This window comes from Melitaea cinxia, chromosome 21, assembly GCF_905220565.1.
Source record: "Melitaea cinxia chromosome 21, ilMelCinx1.1, whole genome shotgun sequence".
Classification (NCBI taxonomy): Eukaryota; Metazoa; Arthropoda; class Insecta; order Lepidoptera; family Nymphalidae; genus Melitaea; species Melitaea cinxia.
The window spans coordinates 4,318,146-4,337,271 of NC_059414.1; the positions used below are offsets into that span (position 1 = coordinate 4,318,146).

General features: G+C 37.4%; 1 protein-coding gene across 1 annotated transcript; it reads right to left on the bottom strand.

The window, feature by feature from the left end:
* Window positions 1-460: 460 nt before the first annotated feature.
* On the bottom strand, window positions 461-7,035 carry LOC123664097 (F-box/LRR-repeat protein 7). Its single transcript, XM_045598709.1, has 7 exons — window positions 6,820-7,035; window positions 5,919-6,110; window positions 5,085-5,229; window positions 3,409-3,594; window positions 2,919-3,064; window positions 2,057-2,230; window positions 461-1,263 (listed from the first exon to the last, which is right to left on the bottom strand). Exons 1-7 carry the CDS (start codon window positions 7,033-7,035, stop codon window positions 1,051-1,053), a joined length of 1,272 nt encoding a protein of 423 aa, XP_045454665.1. The 3' UTR covers window positions 461-1,050.
* Window positions 7,036-19,126: the final 12,091 nt, after the last annotated feature.

Here is a 19,126-nt window from a genome sequence, read left to right on the forward strand (position 1 = left end):
AAGCATTTACAGGATTTTATGTTTAAACTTTGTACAAATTTTCTTATAATTACCGTAATAATTACTGAGAATATTGTACGCTTTCGTATATGTTTATGCATTTACTAATACAATATAGAATTCATGAATTTTCAGAAAAAAAATTTGCGAGTTTTGTGGCAAGATAATTAAGTACGTCGGTCAATTTATTGACGAACTTTTTAATCTAATAATAATAGGCAAACATATTAATCGTTTTTTACGCTCTCTCATTTCCTTAACGCTTATGTATTTTTAATTCATATCAAAACAATGTTAATATAAAGCTATATATACAATTTTGAAATGAAGTGAAGCACCAAAAATAAACAGAATATTCGATCAATCTTCAAAACTACCTCACAGGTAGTCAAAGTTTAAGATCTATACTGAACACAAAAAAAATGTATTCAAACACACATAAATGCTCATCCAGTCATACGGGATACTTCTTTTATATTTTATTTCGTGAATGCCTTTTTATTATAACCAAATATTTCCAAAGGCGGAAAATATTAATCTCATTCGGCATATTCAATTTCACCAAAATGTAATCATTTGTTATTAACTTTTCATTTTTATTAAGCCAGTCATTTGATATTTATTTAACCAAGAAATTGAACACACATTCTATAAACAAATGAAGCCCACACAATAATTCACAGAAAAATGAATTTCAAATAATAAATCTGACTTTTATAAGCTATATACAATTTAATTTAAAGAAACATTGTTTCACTATCGAAAACAGTTTATAATCGTATAAAATAAACATTAATACCGCCCACACAGATAACAATAAATGATTCAGTTAATTAACCAGGCTTTAAATGAGAAATGAAATCATTGAGCACCAATTTTAGCGTGTACCAAAAATGTCCAAAAAAAACTTCAGAAATCATCAAATAAATACGCTTTCTGAAGAAATACTAAGTTCCATCTCAGTTATCTATTAAATAGACTAAAGACTGAAACTTCTCCTGTCTCCTTTCCATTTTCAATAAAATCCACATGTAAATATATAGCACATCATCAGCAAAATCCAGGATTCGTATGTTCGATGACACATCGTTTGCAATACTTCTTAACAGCTCTGTAGCCTCGTAACGTTACTGGTGTGTCTTGAATGTTTAGCTGCGTAAGTCCTCTGCAATAATACGCGACTGCTTCAAGACCATCGTCACCGATCAGCTCACAGCCTCTTAAAGCCAATTTCTTGAGATTTGGACAGCATCGGGCCAGTATCTGTAATATATAGCAACATCATTTACATGTAATAGTTATTTTCTAACATGTCTAATGGAAGGATTGAGCTACAATCCTTCTCTGCATAAAAAAACCAGTGTGCTTTAGATTACACGGCTGAAGTAAAACTTATTTAATTCCTACGTAATAAACGAAACGTGACTCCCTCTTTCTATCTTTACTAACTTACATCTCCCTCTCAACTTCCATTCACTTCACCCGATCACACTTTTCGTAACGCCCACGTCACGCATTCACCAGCTTCCTCCCCAAGTCAAGCATGCGTAAAGAAATTTTACTTCAAAAGGCCTATGTTCAATTGCCTACTATTACCACCTCACCTTTACAGGCTAAGACGAATGAAACAATATTTGCGTACTCTCTACTGAAATATGGTTATATCATTGATAAATATTTGCCTATTTATTTACGAATAATATTAGAGTAAGCAACCAAGTTTGGTATTGGTAAATCTCATTTGTGCTATATTATTTGCAACAGTTTTGGTTTGTCAGTCTTATCATTAAAAGGATTTATTTATGTTTATTATTTCACATATTTACTGTAGTCTATTCGCATTAAGAAAAAAGTGAATCATCGCTATTTCTAATCTAAACAACGTCTACTGACCTATTAAATCTTAGAAAATTAGAACATTATCTTCAAATAGACCAGTTAAAGCCTTACGGCAGGCATTCATAATGATTCACTATTTGCTTAATGAGACTATAAATTAAACATTATAGCAATGAATCGCTTTGACTATATCTCGAAAATTATTAATAAAATTTACTTGTAAGCCAGCTTCCGAAACATCAGTGGCTCCAAGATCAAGAGCCCTTAATCTCGAGCATCCTCGACCAATAGCTTCTACACCATCATCGCCCAACGCTCCGCAGCCTCTTGCGTTGAGATAACGTAGCTTGTAACAGCGTCTCGCCAATGTACTTATACCAGAATCTGATACCTGAAATACATACCAAGATTATTTAAAAAATTCTAAATCATCCTGTACATGTCATTGCCTTAGTTCATCATCAGGGAAATAGGTTTCATAAGATAAGTTATTAGGTTTCATAAGATACTCGTAAGTTATGCTAAATCGTTTAGAGATTATATTCTAAAAGAGCTTATACTCTCTTAAGGCCAATTTATTACTTAAAGCCAATTTTAGTATCTTGCAATTTTCTCGACACTGACAGTTCATAAGCATCGCTTAAGTGGAATATAAACGCTTCACACTCAACGCCCCCCAGTAGGATTTACTCCTATGTCGAGGTTTCGGAAACACACAATACCCAAGCACAAAGGCCCAGACCACAACAAATATTTATATGGCTTATACAAATGTCTGTCGTGAGTGAGAATCGAACCCGCGACTGACAGCGCAACAGCCTGTGCTGTGACCGCTGCGCCAACGCGTCGACGAGAATGTTTCCTACTAAGAGATTATACGTGTACAATCGTACGAGCATAACCCCTCAAGTTTATAGTAAATATAGTTTCACGGACTCATGAACCAAAAATATAACACACATAGTAAAACTTTTTTAAGAAAGCTATACCTATTCCCATTCGGGCAAAAGCTATATATGAGCTACTTTTTATTCTAGAATTCGCACAGGATGGTAAATACAAGTAAATAGGTCAGTTACCTGAGAACATTTAGCCACGGAGAGGTACCGCAGAGCTGGTCCCAGTTTCGACAACTCATACAGACCGAAATCTGTGACTCCGGTGCAATCAGACACGCTCAACTCCTTGAGTGCGCAATATGAAGGTATCCATCTGACACCTGCATCTATAAAATAAATGGTCAATGGTTAAACATAACATGGTTAAACAATAGCACAGGATAAACTACTATACTTTAAATATTGATAGTAAATTTATATTTTAGACCCAAGTTTTACTCTGCAAAAGAACTTGGGTTTTTGGAAAACGAAAATAAATATCACTCATTTTATTGAAAATGCTATTACTAAACAATTCAAGTAGAATTTTTGGGCTTCAGAAAACTTCTGTTACAAGTTGGAAGAATACAGTTAATACTCATGAATTTTGAGGTCCCTTGCAAAAACAGATACACGAAAATATAAACTAAATTAATAATCAAACAACTAAAAGATATTTCAATAATTTTACCTGTGACTAGAGTACATCTCCTGAGGTAGAGATATTGTAGAGAAGGGCACGTGTGGAGTAAGGCACATAAACCAGCATCAGTGACTGCGCTGCAGTCGGTGAGGTCTATGTATTCTATAGGCGGCCTTCTTGTTGTAAGCCTACTTTCGAGCCACGCCCACTCCGGCCAATCCACGTTTGGGCAACCTAAAGAAAAAGACAAACTTGCTTTAGTTGACTTATTGTCACTCTTACACAGGTACATTCTTTAACTGCTTAAGAATACTATCAATCTAAAATAATACCAGAAGTTAAAAAAAATATATCAAATAAAACTACAAACAAAACATGATTGCAAAACATTTTACCACTCCTAATCAAAACCCAAAAATAGCAAAACATTATACACCGTCACTTTACAAAATAAACACTAATTACAAAGACAATTTATTAAGTAAATATGTAAATCTTTAAACAAAGTTACCGTCTCAATCAAATTTCACTTAAACTTGAACCGACAAAATCCCAAACTAAACAATATGAGATTACTCATCGGAATAATTGATAAGACGTTCAATATGGGTTTTAGAAGTTACTTGAGTAATAAACATCGTAAATTAAAGCTTACAAAGAACAAAATGTTATTAATTTCAAAGTCACAAAGTTTTGAATATTTTATTAACCCGTTTATGATTAACAACGATTTTAAGATATCATTAAAAATGTTACTATCTCATCATCATCATCATTTCAGCCTATTGCAGTCCACTGCTGGACATAAGCCTTCACAAGTTCGCGCTAAAAATGGCGTGAACTCGTGTGTTTTGCCCATAGTCACCGCGCTGGGCAGGTGGGTTGGTGACCGCAAGGCTGGCTTTGTCGCACCGAAAACGCTGCTGCCCATCTTCGGTCCGTGTATTTCAAAGCCAGCAGTTGGATGGGTATCCCGCCATCGTTGGGCTTTTTAAGTTCCAAGGTGAGAGTGGAACTGTGTTATCCCTTAGTCGCCTCTTACGCCACCCACGGAAGTGAGGGGTTAATATCGATTATAATATAAAAAAGATTCAGACTTTAGTAAAAACAAAGCAAATTTCTTTAAATTTTTCTAAAAATATTTATAATAGAAAACGACTTTACCTTAGCTTTGTTATTGTAACTAAAGCTTTTGTCGTCGTAGTAAGATAACAGATACCAAATTTATAACATAAATCATCTTGTTTTTGTAAACAAAAATCGCTATACAAAATTGGTTTAGGAGTTTGTACGTAATGGTAGAAACTATAGCGATTTCTACTTTATAAACGTAATAAATAAAAATAAATTAATAACTAACGAAAACAAGGCTGATAATAGCAAAATTACAGCATGCCAAACTCATATATGGAAATAGTTTTTTTTTTTATATCACTAGGTCGGCAAATAAGCGTACGGCTCACCTGATGGTAAGCGATTACCGTAGCTTATAGACGCCAACAACACCAGAGGCATCGCAAGCGCGTTGCCGACCCAATCCCCAATCCCCCAGGAGCTCTGGTCACCTTACTCACCAACAGGAACACAATACTGCTTGAAAACAGTATTATTTAGCTGTGATCTTCTGTAAGGTCGAGGTACTACCCCAGTCGGGCTGCTCCAGATTTTGAGCAGGAAATTCCTGCTGTGCCCTACCTCAGTAATAGTGTAATGATAAGTCTTACCCGTCAGATCGATATGCCTTAGATCGACCAAATCTGTGATAAGTGGTGCTAACGCCCTTGCGTCCATTGTGTTAGAACCAGTCAGAGCTAGATGCGTTAAATTTCTAAAAGTAGCTGCTAACAGCTGGGCACCGGCAACTGACACCTGCACATCGTAAAAATTATTTTAACTGACTTAAGTTTGATACTACCAAATTATTTTTTAATCTAAGTATATAAATTTAATGTATAGCTTTTTGATTAGTTTAGTCTATAACCTTTCCAAGTAAGAGAAGGCTCACTTCATTGCTTCACTGTGGCTAGGTGGTTATATTCCCTACTATGAGAAACGATTGATATCATATGTCTATGATGACTAGCGGGACCGAACAGCTTAATAGATATACTAGACCCAAGGACAGACACCCCAGCCGGAAATAAATATTTCAACAAAACAATATTCATCCCGACCGGGAACCTAACTCGAATCCGCCGATGTTTAGACGCCTACATGCACCACTACACCAAAGTGATTGTCTATATAACTTGTTGTATTAACATTGTAAATTCTGAAATTATTTCCATCAACCAAGTTCTATTGTTTGGCGACGGAATCGGATTGATTTTGAATAGAATTGAGAATTAATTGAATATGAATAGACATACTTTAGTTATGGTTAGTTACATGAGATACACATAATACATAACTAGTTATTTGTTACACACAAATAAATATTTATTTTTATTATCCTTAAACTAACGCTAGATTTCATTACACCTAACAAAGACTCAAACTTATAGACTTAAGCTTAAAATATAATAAATGAGAAAAAAATTATCGTAATTATTATTTACCGCACAAGTTTTCGACCGCCACTCTCTGACAGCACTGACGCAGGGACCTGCTCGGGCGCCCGCACATCGAGCAGCTACTTCTAAAGGACCCGCAGCTCTCACTCTTCTCCAAGGCTCTGGCCTCGCAGTTAGCCTGGCTACGAATCTCGACCATCTTCTACAAACCCGTGACATTCGACATAAGTCTGACACCTAGAATTGTAACTGATGTTGAACTGATGATTGAATGTAATTTATTTTAGAACAAAATAAATTATAAAGTTATATAGCATTTTTACCGTTTCGTGTTCTATCGCTAAAGTACACAATATGTCATTAAGTGATGACGCTGAATTCTCCTTGTAATTTTTTTTTAATCGATCCTAGAGTTTTTGATGTTATCAATTATAAACACATGAAAAATCAAATCATTCCAGTTTATAATATTGGTATAGACAAATTAACTTCTGTACAAACTATTCAATCGTTTATTAAAAGTCTACCGTATTTCAAAGAGAGGAGATATAATAATATTTTACCAAGTTCTTAAGACTGTTTACATTCTCCCAATTAACAATGAGATTTACGAGTATATTATATCAAAATGTAATAACGATAAATATTGTACTAGCTCGGTATATTCAATTATTAGAAGTAAATAATTTCAAATTATTTTTTTTACTGTAGTGCAATTCTTAAAAAATGAGATAGGGCCCGAGGTCTGAAAAATATGGGTAATGACATCATCCGAACAACTGACGCGTGATAATGACCTTAAAAGTGAAGCTTTACAACTTTTGCTTTTTGCAGTTTATATGTTGTTTTTATGATGTTACCGTTATCAAGGAGTTTAACTCCAGATACATGTCCTAGCTGAGAGACACTTTATTTCATTAGCGTAGCATAAACTATTATATTATACCTCAAGATAAGACAATATCTTTAGCCACAAAGCATCTGACAATGTGTTGTCACGACGACGTCTCGGAGGACCGCAGTCAGCTAGCGTATGGTAGCCCTGGTCCAAGCTCAGCTCACTGAGGTCTGCAGCGAGGGAGAGTGTAGGCTCGGGAGGAGGAGGGGGACGTCTCCTGGCCCCTCCACAGACTCCTGGCCCTGAGCAACTCCCGCTCGACATTGTGCAGGAATCCTGTAACAATTGAAGCCAAAATTTTGACACAGTATCATTAAAATAATTATAAATAATTCTGTCTCTAGTCGTGGTTTAAGCGCTGGGGTTACGTTATGTAACGAAAAGTGTGATCGGGTGAGGCGAACGGAGCAAGAGAAAGAACACACATTTTCTTTCTCATAGCCAGTTAAGTTTTGTATATCTAAGACAGTGCAGGCCTATTGTGCACAAGTTTTACTTCAGTCGTGTGGTCTAAAGCACGCTCGTTTCTCCAGCTCCAATGAGCTACGATATATAATTACACAAAGCATAAAATATTTCTACGATATAAATATAACCTTAAATTACATTTATCATCAGAAGCAATCGCGGCTTTTAGTGGGTAAAATAATAGTATCAAAAAATGGCAATTAAGTTAGAATATAAAACAAATAATAAATGACCTGCGTCGTTTGAGAACGTATAAAAACAAAAGTGGGATAAGAGATCTCGATTAGATTTCAAAGTTCTAATTGACGCTGTATTAGTGATGACATTAACAAACTTCCAAAGAACAACGAAGACGGTAAAAGTCACGTATTTTGATAGTAGTGGTAGAATTTAAGAACAATTACTACATTTTATTGACTTTACGAATACGAACGACGAGAACCTTTATATGAACACAAAGATATAGGTACTACTATAATACTATATACTTTTTGTGGACTTCTTTGTTCTTTGACAATGATTTTGAATTTTGAACCCTCGACACAGAATTTGAAATTACCTAAAATATAGTATTATGATACAATAAACTAACTAATCTTTCGCCTCGTTAAACGTAATAATCAAAACATACTATGCATAAAGTATGAGTTCGAAAGTACATGCAGAGAGAATAAAAGTTTTTCATAAAAGAAGGAAAATTAGGTTTCTATTTTTTTTTTTGTATTGTTCGGAAATTTGTATACAAGGCATTATTTGAGTTCAAATTTTAAAAAGGCAATATCGGAGAAAGATCTATGTACATATCAGCTTTAAATAAGATGCGACAATATTACATTATATTCGTAATCATACATAAACAATGAACTTCGCGGTTTATCCACTTTTAGTTTATCACAACAAACAAAAGTAAAAAAAAAAAAACAAAAATAAACTTCACATAACCATGTGAACATTTTTGAACATTAATAAAAAAACGAAACCTTTTACTCAATATTTATAGAGCTGTCAAATTATTTCATTTAACGATTTATAAGACAATTTAATTATTAAAATTGGTCTTGAAATATAATCCTGTATAATTACGAAGTACGTTTATAGAATAGTTTCAACATACGGTGACCTTATTGCGCAATTAAGATGGTATGTCTTTACAATGGGCTCATAAATCAATCGAAAATGTCATTTGTAAGTAACATTAATTTAATGCTTTAAACGAGAATAAGCTTTGTCCGTTGTCACTTATGATATGTAATGAAATTATTAATCATGCTTCAAATAAACGTAAATACGGGGAATCACTTAATTTAAATATTATTTCTAAAATACTTAATCTAATTTGTGTTATTATCGACTTTTATTTTATTGTATTATTAAATTTTTTGTAGTTTATGAAACTTTTTATTTTTTATTTAGTGTTGTACTTGAAAAATATAAAGAATATATTAAAAATAGTCTCTGAAACAATAGACTTCATGAAATGACTCACTGCACCAATATAAACCCGTGTTGTTTTCGTTATAAAGTAATGAAAATGTTATGTGTTCGTTTATTACGACTCCAACTAAAAAAAAAAAAATCACAAAACTTTAAACTAGTTTACTTATTAAGACTTTGTGACTATCTCATAAAAGGTTATTTATTCTGAGAATAACGGGAAGTTGATGTGAATATTTCCAGTGCTATCATTTTGAACAAAAAATGCTAATCTATAAAAAATATTTTTTTTTTCAATTCACATTCTACCAAACCGTTAATTAAAACATGAATATTTTTACAATATTTTACAATATTATTAAATTGTAACACGTCAAAGTACTTATTTAAAATATTTGTCAAAACACTGTTACCATTCGAAACACGAACACTTTTGGGCAAAATAAAAATGATAATCAGAAAGAAGAAAGGAATTAGGTTGAAATCTTTTTTAACCTAATAAGTTACTGCTCCAATAAAACAACACGATAAAATTATTTATTAAATAAGTTAACGATATTTTTACGATTTTTAACATTGCGTGGGAGGATTTGGTTTTTTTTTATTATATCTGTTACGAATTCTAAATTAGCAATTAAATACCCGTATAATGACCGAAATAAAATAGAGTATTAATTCGTTATTCCAATCCTACGTGTCGGCTAAATAATTAGCTGCATACCAACACCTAAATGCAATAAACGGGTTTCTATTCAACGGAAGTGTCACTTAAATCTACATAATACAAACTGCTACATACTTATAAGAGTGGCCACAACACTAATGCTTTTACTTATGATAAAAATACGTTAATTTGTAGCTCGAACTGCACGTTCGGCCGTATGTATACGCTTCACCCTGTAATATCCCACTACTGGGCCTCTTTTTCCATGTAGGAGAAGGATCAGAGCTTAATCGACCACACTACTCGAATGCGGGTTGGCGGATATATTCCCTACTATGAGTAACGATCGCTATGAGGTGTACATGATAACAACCGGGGCCGATGGCTTAACGATCAAGGCACGGTGGGGAGACCCACAAGGACTGCACAAACACCCAGACCACGGCAAACACCTATATGGCCAATACAAATGTTTGTCATGTGCGGGGATCGTACCCGCCACCGCCAGCGCTACAAGTACAATCCGTGGCTATGACCGTTGCGACAATGCGGCGTCGTATAGTTCCGTATGATTGTTTAATTTAGACTTATCTATATATAGCAACTTACATTTTAATAACCTTGCTGCTATCAGTATAACAGTCTGTCGATATTCTACTACAAAAAAAAGGAGAATTATATACGTATCAGAAATTCTTCGAAGATTTTGGCTACAACGAACTCATTCCCTTTATTTCATACTAACTAATATAACATAAAATAATATGTTACTCAAATTATTTTAACCACGTTAGTCGCTTATCTTTTTTACATACCAAAAAATTGTCTTTATTAATTTACTCATCGCTTCCACAAGGAATATTTATAATATATTATATGTAATTAATCGTACATATTCAACTACAAATAAAATAAGCTACCTATTTTTCGCGGGGAAATGTTTTTACGCACCAGTGTGGGACTCTTGGCCAACCCAGACTACCCACTAAAACCAAGCGGTGCCCTCATCGCCATGGCGGGGCTCTACGGGATCGCTTTTGCATGCTACCGCGATGCCCCAACGGTTGACCCGCCATGTGCGGGCCGCCTTAGTCCATAGAGCGCCCACGGGCACTATGAGCGCTCTATCACCCCGGCGGTGAGTGGAAGGAATAGTGGTGCCCTTCTCCCACTCTGTTGCGGAGGATGAAGGAGCGTATAACGGCGTCTCCTTCCCCCTGGTCTTCTCCTGCGGAGCGGGTTGGCGTGAGCGTCAGCATCGCACTGTCGCTCCGCAGCTGCCATGACCTCCTCGCAGAAGGAGGTTACGGCCGACCAGCACCTCTCGCCACCGAGCATGCTGCGGACCACGCTCAGCAGAGACAGATATTCGTCTATTACGGCCACCAGGGCGCAGCGCCAAGCGACACAGTCCTCAAGAGTCGCGCCGTATCACTTGGCCCACCACACGCGTGACAGGTAGGGGTGGCCTCCCTACCCGCGATCTGATGCAATTACTTACCGAAGCATAAATATAAAAATTATACAGGTAACATAAGCTACCCACAATTTCTCTTCACTAGAAACTATAGCAAAGTTATGCTTTTTTATCGAGTAAAGTTAGGTGTGACGGCTAATTAAGACCAATTAATAATTGCCTTTCACTAACGATTGTGAGTTCTAGTCTTTCTCGTTCTTTATATTGGATTTTTTTTTATTTGGCACAATATATAAAACAGTCATTCAACTTGTAGGTTTCATTATAAATATCTCTTGCAAATTCCTGCTCCACCCGTTTCAGTGTATTTTAAATTTCTATTAGAAAACGTTTTATTGGTGACATTTCAAATTTAGATTACGTAATACATATGAAAGTAGACTCATTCAAATTTATCAACAAAATCAACATTCCCCTATAATTGGCAAATTCCTCTAAACATAGTCAGAGAAAGTATGACTGACAAACAAGTTTGGAACAATTCTGTCAAGACTAAGAAAATGAGAAATTCCTTATGACATATGTGTAAGATTATCCAGGCAATAAATATTGTTTTCTGTAATGTAAGCCAATTTTACAAATTTTAATAAAGTTTTTGAAAAATGGTAAACAAAACAAAACAGAATAAAAAGGCGCTTGTCACATAATTAATCTCTCAAATAATAACATTATTTTAAGAAAAAAAATCGATAGCCCAATTAAAAATATAGCTATTCATTAAATCCATAAATGTACTACTAACAGTACTTGGACTACAATGCATAAAATATTTTTAAATGTACAATAGAAATTTTCTGTTTAAAAACTCTTGTAGTGGTTTAATTGTTACTGATGATATCGTTAAAGTCAATTTGTTTGTATGGAACAAATGTATTACAACAGCGTTTTTAGTCAACAAAACAATGTAAAAAAGAAACAAAGACAGAACATGATGTTTCAAGCGCGGTACCTTTACAAAGATTTCTAGATAACGAAATTATTTAAAACTTTCAAACTACATCATTCATCGCCTACAATCCTGTCTTCGCTATGATTATAAACAATTTATTGCAGTCAAGTGTTCGACGACATCGAGATTGATGTCGATAACGGCGATAAAAAATACAACAAAGTAAGAAGAATTTATTCAAAAATGTGTCTTATTTTTAGTGTGATAAGATTCGTAGGTATGATACATCCTGTGTACTAAAACGCCGTCTCTTTCCCTTTAGCCCGCCGACACCCACCTACACTCGGAATTCGCAATTTATGCTATTCGATTCTGTAACCACAACGTCTTCGCGGCAATCGATGTTAAGATATTGTGTACCGATTGTTTTCGATTTGCGATCGACCAAGAATGGTTTCTATTCGGTAAATTTACGATCAACTTGAGCTATTTTTAGATTTAGTTTTATTATTGTGATATCATTTATCAAGATAAATTTATTTCACAAGTATTTTATCAATAGTTACTGGGTAAACAATATAAGTGGTTTCTGAGAATGTTTAAGTCAACTCACGATACGCGACTCGATTGGAGTTTACCTACTTCTTAAGAACTTGACATTTAAAAATTAAAATGTTGTATTAAATGAATCAAATTATAATTAATTAATCGGCACAAAAACTGCAAAAAGCTTTGTCAAGCGGCTCTTTCGATACTGTCGCGCGAAAGACGTTTCATATAATTTCAATCCCCATACTTTTTTCATACTTAGCTTTATATCGATTATTTAAAAATAAACTCCAAAAACTTGTCTTAAGACAATTCTTCTTCTTCTTAGTCGCACACTCTTGAGTGGTCGTGACTACGCTGACGAGGTGCATAGTGGGGTGTTTGGTGGGTCGATAATATTTTCGAGGGTAGCTCTCCTGGCGATGTGCTTCCATTTCCCGCTGTTGGAGGCGTCGCGAGTACACTAGACCATGGTGGACTCAGTAGCCCTTGTGATGACGTCTATCCAGCGGGCTAGCGTCTTAAGACAATTCGTAGTACAAATTCGATGGAGAGATATTGTTGTTATACAAAATTAAAAATTATATTAACATACAGGTTACAACTGTTACCCTAGCGTTTTTACCGTTAGCAAACATTCTTCTCGACCGTATTATAATAATTGATTGTCTTCAATTATATCGATCGGCGATTATTCGATATGAGTTAAATTACAGTGCTTAATGATATGCTTCAAGACGATGGGGCGCTAACATTTGTGAACCCACGCGCGTCCTCGGTCTGAATGATTATTATTTACTTAAATTGAATTAGTGTTATTACACTTCCCTATATATTTATAGACAATAGAGTATTCTATTTTGTATATAAAGTTTATTAAATTAAGTTTAAAATTATTTTCACTTTTTTTATATCAAGAAATATGAATCCTTCTCTTACATGGAGAAAAGGGCACATGACAAGCAGTGTGATGTTTTTATTTACAAGTCATATACATCCACGGGCTTATGAACCCATGTCCTTTTTTACTCTAAATACATGCAAATTTTTATTTTTATTTTTTTCTATTTCAAGGTAGGCATTACTCAGCAACATCGCTGTTCAAGTCAGACTATGTTTGTTTTTAATGTCTCCAAAAGAGACGTGAGTCCACCGACCGGTTCTTAATCTAATTTATGGTGCAACTTTTTTTTTTTGTATTATTATTATTTCCTTATAATACTATACTTATATCTAGCTAAATCTTACATTATTTACATGCGTAATAATCGTTTTCTTAGAAATATATTTTTTAATATTGTCTATATTACTACCAACTTACTCATCCCAAGCAAAGCAACCTATTTGAATTTTATTTTGACATCTCGAGAATACTCTCAACGACGGCGGTGTCTCTATTATGAATCGCCATCTTGAGACTATGCTCGAGGATGTCTTTTTCCGTAGCCTCCGCCGCCCTCCCGACGAAACGACAGATCGCGTCATCTCTGTAGTCGGTGTAGTAGACACAGGCCTTGGTGTGTCTAGTCACCGCGACTATCGCGTGCGAAACGCTGTCATGTATTCGCAGCCTCCCACTCCTCGTCTGGATGACGATGACACCAGACGGCAAATTAAGTCGTCCTTCGGTTTTTGCGCAAGCGCCTCGATCTTAGAGCGCTTTATGCTTGTGTTTTGCGTGCTACCTGTCATCAGCAGGGCAAGCCCCGGCGAGACCACCAGACGATCCTGACTTTCGGAGTGACAAAAACTCATTCCGACTCTCTCCGCTTCGCTGTCCATAAACAGAGCCACGCATCTGGTCTTTATTCCCACTTCACCACTTCCTTTCCATTCTTTGAACAAGGCCACTGGTGTTTTGCTGTGAGTAGGTTGCGGAGGTACGTTTTTATTGGCTCTCTTCTGGAACAAACTCTGCAGAGAAGACGGTGTGGTCTGTGTTATTTGGCCCCGCAGCGTTTGGGTATTCAGGGGCTGAGAAGCAGTTGCCCCAGGCTGGTAAACGGTATATGGGACATGGACCTGAACGTGTGTCGGTGTCTGTGTAATTGTGTTTGTGTTGGTAGTTGTTGTGACGGTACTGGCACTATGTGGTATGAATGCAGCCTGTGGTAGTAGTAGTAGTAGTAGTGTGGTGTAGTAGAGCGGTCGTGCTATTTCTTTTTGCAGCCAAGGAAGCGGCTTTTCTCGCAAATGTCAGGAAAGACGTTCTGCCCGGTTCATTTTCCAAGATGGTGCGGAGCGAGGTCTGGTCTAGTTTTGTCTGGAGTTTGAGTTCCAGAGCCAGCCTTTCTCTGCCGAACCTCGGACATTCCAGCAGAATGTGCAGAACTGTCTCCTTACAGTTTGAGTCGCAGATACACGAAGGGCTGTCCCTAAGGTGGAATCTGTGTAGATACGCCGCAAATCCTCCGTGACCGGTCAGTACTTGTGTGTCGACAGATGTTAGTGCCGATTTTTTTACCAGCTTGTAAGCGGTCTTTACGTCTGGTAGAAAGATTTTCGTGACCGAGCCAGTTACCGAAGAATTGTATCTTTCTTGCCACAACTCGACAGTCTCTTCACGTATCCGCCTTCTGACATACGACACTGGAACTTTGTCGTAGTCGGGTGCCGTCTTTTTCGTTAGGGCCGCCTTTTTAGCCAGTTCGTCCGCTCTTTCATTTCCCGGTGTACCTACGTGGGCCTTCAACCAAAAGAACCGCACCGTTCTATTGTCTTCTCGGATTTGCCTGATGCGACTCTTCATCTCAATGGCCAGAGGGTGGGTTACCGAAGGACTCCTTAGTAGATCAAGTGACGATCTAGAGTCGCTCAAGATGTTAATAGAGCTTTTTTTCGATTTCCTCGCCATGTCCACGGTTCGGAAGAGTGCGTACATCTCCGATTGGAAAACGGTGTTATGCGGTTCAAGCCGGAACGTGGAGTATCTTACTTCCTTGCCTTGATACCACCACGTTAGGGCTGCTCCTACTTTGCCCTCTATTTTGCTACCGTCGGTGTAGATGTATGAGCCGACGATGTGGTGTTTTTCGAGGTCTTCAGGGTTCAGACTCTCCAAGCGCTCATACTCAGTTGGCATGAGTAGAGATGGATGGGGGTTTTGCATCGGACCCACCCTGCGCTCCAGCCCTCTGCCCGGTGGCAGAAGGTCCTCGCAGTGGCCTTTCTTAATTTTAAACAGCATGGCCGCTTCTCGGATCCGAAGGTCGAGTGGGAGCAGGCCTGAGAGGACGAGTGCCGATGTCAGAGACACCGTTCTGTACGCTTTGCATATTTTCTGTGCGAAGCCTCTTTGCAGTGAGTCTAGTTGCTTTCTCACAGACAACTTCTCTGCTGCTGAGGACCACGCGCTTGCCGCATACAGGACGATGGGCTCTATCACCGCCACGTATATGGTTCGGACTATTTCTCCGTTTAGCCCCCAAGACACCTTCGCCGCGCGCGCTAAATGTTTATAAATCTTAGCCGCTTTCTTGCATACGGCGGCCACATGCGCATTGAATGTGAGCTTTAAGTCCAAAATGAGCCCCAGCAGTTTTATTTCTTCTACAAGCCTCAACTGAGTGCCGGACATGTGGACTAAGGGGGTATCGTATTTTAGCTTCTTGGTCATTACCATCGCATTGGTTTTATGCGGTGCGAAGTTCAATTTATTACGTTTACCCCAGTCCTGTACGGCCGCTAAGGTGGTTTCAGCCGAAGCTTGCAGGTTGCTGGTTTTCTGGCTCGAGAAAACGAGGACCACATCGTCCGCAAAGGCTTGGCAGTACACTCCCATGCTTTGTACCTCTCTCAGAAGCAAATCCAGGATAAGGTTCCAGAAGGTCGTTCCACCTATGGATCCCTGGACACATCCCTTCGTGATTTCCCTCTCACAGGATGCTCTGGCATAGTTTATTATGACTCTTCTGTCCTTCAGATATGAGTCGACCAAGGCGTATAGGTTCCTTGGGCAATGTTTTTCTACTAGCTGTTTCTTGAGAGCTGGCCACCATGCGTTGTCGAAGGCGCCCTCTATATCGAGCGATACCAGAGGTACTATCTTTTTTAATTTAATTTCCCTCCTGATATGCCCGACTAAGTCGTAGAGGGCGTCCTCCGTTCCCTTTTGTGGCATGAATCCATACTGGCTGCGGTGCAGCGTAGGGAATAGTCTCCACTGAAGTTTACCTATTAACATTTTCTCGACTGTCTTTCCGAGTATCGATAGGAGTCCGATAGGTCTGTAGGACTTCGGGTGGATGTAGTCTTCCTTGGATGGTTTGCGGAAAATGCATACGTGGGCGACTTTCCACTGCTTGGGGAAGTGAGACAGCGATAGACATTTATTTGCCAATGCTAAAAACAACCCCACATCGCAGTTTATTGCCACCCTGCATATTTCAGATGTTAGTCCATCCGGACCTGGAGCTTTCTTTGGATTTTGGTTCAAGAGAACTTGTTCCAGCTCGGCAGCTGTAAAAGGTGGATTATCATCCGAAAGGTCTTGTAGCTCCGCAGGAGTTCTGTATTCTACGGCCTCTCTGACCTGTTTGTGATAGGCAGTTTCGGTTGTTACAGAGTCCATCGGGTAGAACGTGTTTGCAAGGAGTTCAGCCGGTTGATCCGGTGAAAGTGTTTCGCCGACCTCGCTCCTTAGCAACGTGTCTTCGTTTCTGCGAGATGTTTTCCTGATGACTCTGTAAATACCGTCCCATACGCTTTCACGGTCTTGTGCCGTACAGAACTCCTTCCAGCTTTGGGTGGCTGCTTCGCTTGCCGCTAGTTTGTATTTATCCCTAGCCAGTATGTATTCTTCTACAACGTAAGCCCTTCGGCTAGGTGCAGCATTTTTTATGCGACGTTTGTATTTTTTTGCTTCCCTTTTCAGGGAGTAAAGCTCAGCAGACCACCATGGTGGTCTGGGGTCGCCTTTCCACGGCCTTATCTTCGGGATAGTTTTCTCGCAAGTGCGATGGATCGCGGAGACAGAGTTATTGATGATATCCTCCAGTTCTTCTTTGTTCAGGACCTTAGAGACGCAACTCTGAGTTATGTTTTCTTCTGCAAGCTCGGACTTCAAGTTTGTGGTGAAATCTGTCCATCTCGCCTTATTGGTGTTGTATCTGCGAGTCGAGATTGGTTCTAGAGGTTTTAGAGGTCCCTCGGTACGCAGGTTGAACGTGATGGCGTTGTGACCAGACGTAATCAGATCTCTTTCCACCCTCCAGTTCTCCATTGCTGCAAGAAGGGACTGACTGGTCAGAGTCACGTCCACACAACTCGAGTAAAGCTTGCCGCCTCTATAGGTCTCGAATGTAGGGATATTGCCTACATTGTGAATATGGAGGTCCATCTCGGTTATAAATCCGTGGAATTGTGCTCCTCGATGATTTTCGGAGCTGCTGCCCCACCAGTGACTCCAGGCATTCACGTCACCTGCCAGCAGTGTGATGTTAGAAGCTGTACAAATAAATAAAAATTTGGATATCTCAATGAAAATTAAGTTTTACCTATTTAAAATGCTTTATAATTGAAAATTTAAATAACTTAATTATATTTATGAGTTATATTAATATTTTACGCACATAACAAGATTAATTGTGAGTAAACAATTTGTAATTATTTTATGTGATAATAAATTATCATAACGTTTTAACCTTTTAAAATCGGCTACACGTCCCACGCAGTTTCACACGCGGTTAACTTTAGTATTTGATTGGTACTCGACTGTTATGAGTCAGAGCTTAATTATTTGGATTATAACCTCATTCCTTAACAGATAATCAAATTCACAAAAGTATTTTTTCTTAGATCATAAGTTTTGTCATATTCGAAAAAAACTTTAAGTTGCTTACGATAGCAGTGAATTAAGTAATAAACTAAGTTTAATACTATTTATATACTTAAAATTTTTAATAGTTCGATTCTGATCTAGGTAAGTTAAGCGTAGCAGCGTGGCTTGATGCGAAACATCACGAATAACTTCAAGTATGGCGAATTTAAGTGAAATTTTTTTACGTTAATTGCTCAATTTCACAAAAAAAATATCAATACAAGAAATTGTATGTTAACATCGTTTTACAAGAATAGACCAATAAATAAGCACCAGCTTTCAAAATTACATGCTTTCTACGGATTCCATTTACCTTATATTCAAATACTATAATTGTTGCTCGCAAACGAAAAAAACCGACTTCAATTACATCGACAAGTAATACAACGTAAGTAGATGAACGAAATTAACAAACGCACTAGTCGACACTGTGATTTTCGAGGGTTTTCCTCGATTTCTCTGGGATTACATCCTAATCATGGTACCACACTTGAGATATCTCCTTCAAAAACAAAGAAGAATTATCAAAATCGGTTCATAAACGACGAAGTTATACCCAAAAATACATTTAAAAAATATTATATTTATAAAGAAAGAAGAAAATACATTTAAAATATATAATTTTGACTCTTAAATACTTATCATATTTAAATTTATGTTACAACCTAACCTGAAACCGTTTACTTTTTCATGTTGTTTCAAATCTTATTTCAACATGTAAGTATCTGAAAAACATTAAATAAGATCAATAGATGTTTTGCACTGCGCGATTGCATTACACGTAGTTAGATAAGCGTACATTTTACTGCGCTGTTAGTACAGTACAATACGCGTACGTATTTAGTACACACTGTACACAGAGTACGTACACGTACTTTATATACGCAGACTCAACAGGGTTTATGTTTCCAGGTGCGCCAAGGGCGACGCGTAGGCACGGTGAATGTTGGCGCCAAACCTATGTTTAATGGAATTCAAATTTACGGTACAGCTAACTTCAAACCAATCAAAATGGCGCACTATGTAATTGATTGCCATGTTAAATATTTAAATTAA

Excerpts from the sequence above, each read along its gene's own strand:
- LOC123664097 (XM_045598709.1), bottom strand. The coding sequence starts at position 7,035 with ATGTCGAGCGGGAGTTGCTCAGGGCCAGGAGTCTGTGGAGGGGCCAGG. Across the intron at positions 2,231-2,918 it reads CCGTGGCTAAATGTTCTCAG|GTATCAGATTCTGGTATAAG; the intron begins GTAACTGACCTA and ends TATGTATTTCAG. Across the intron at positions 1,264-2,056 it reads TTTCGGAAGCTGGCTTACAA|ATACTGGCCCGATGCTGTCC; the intron begins GTAAATTTTATT and ends TATATATTACAG.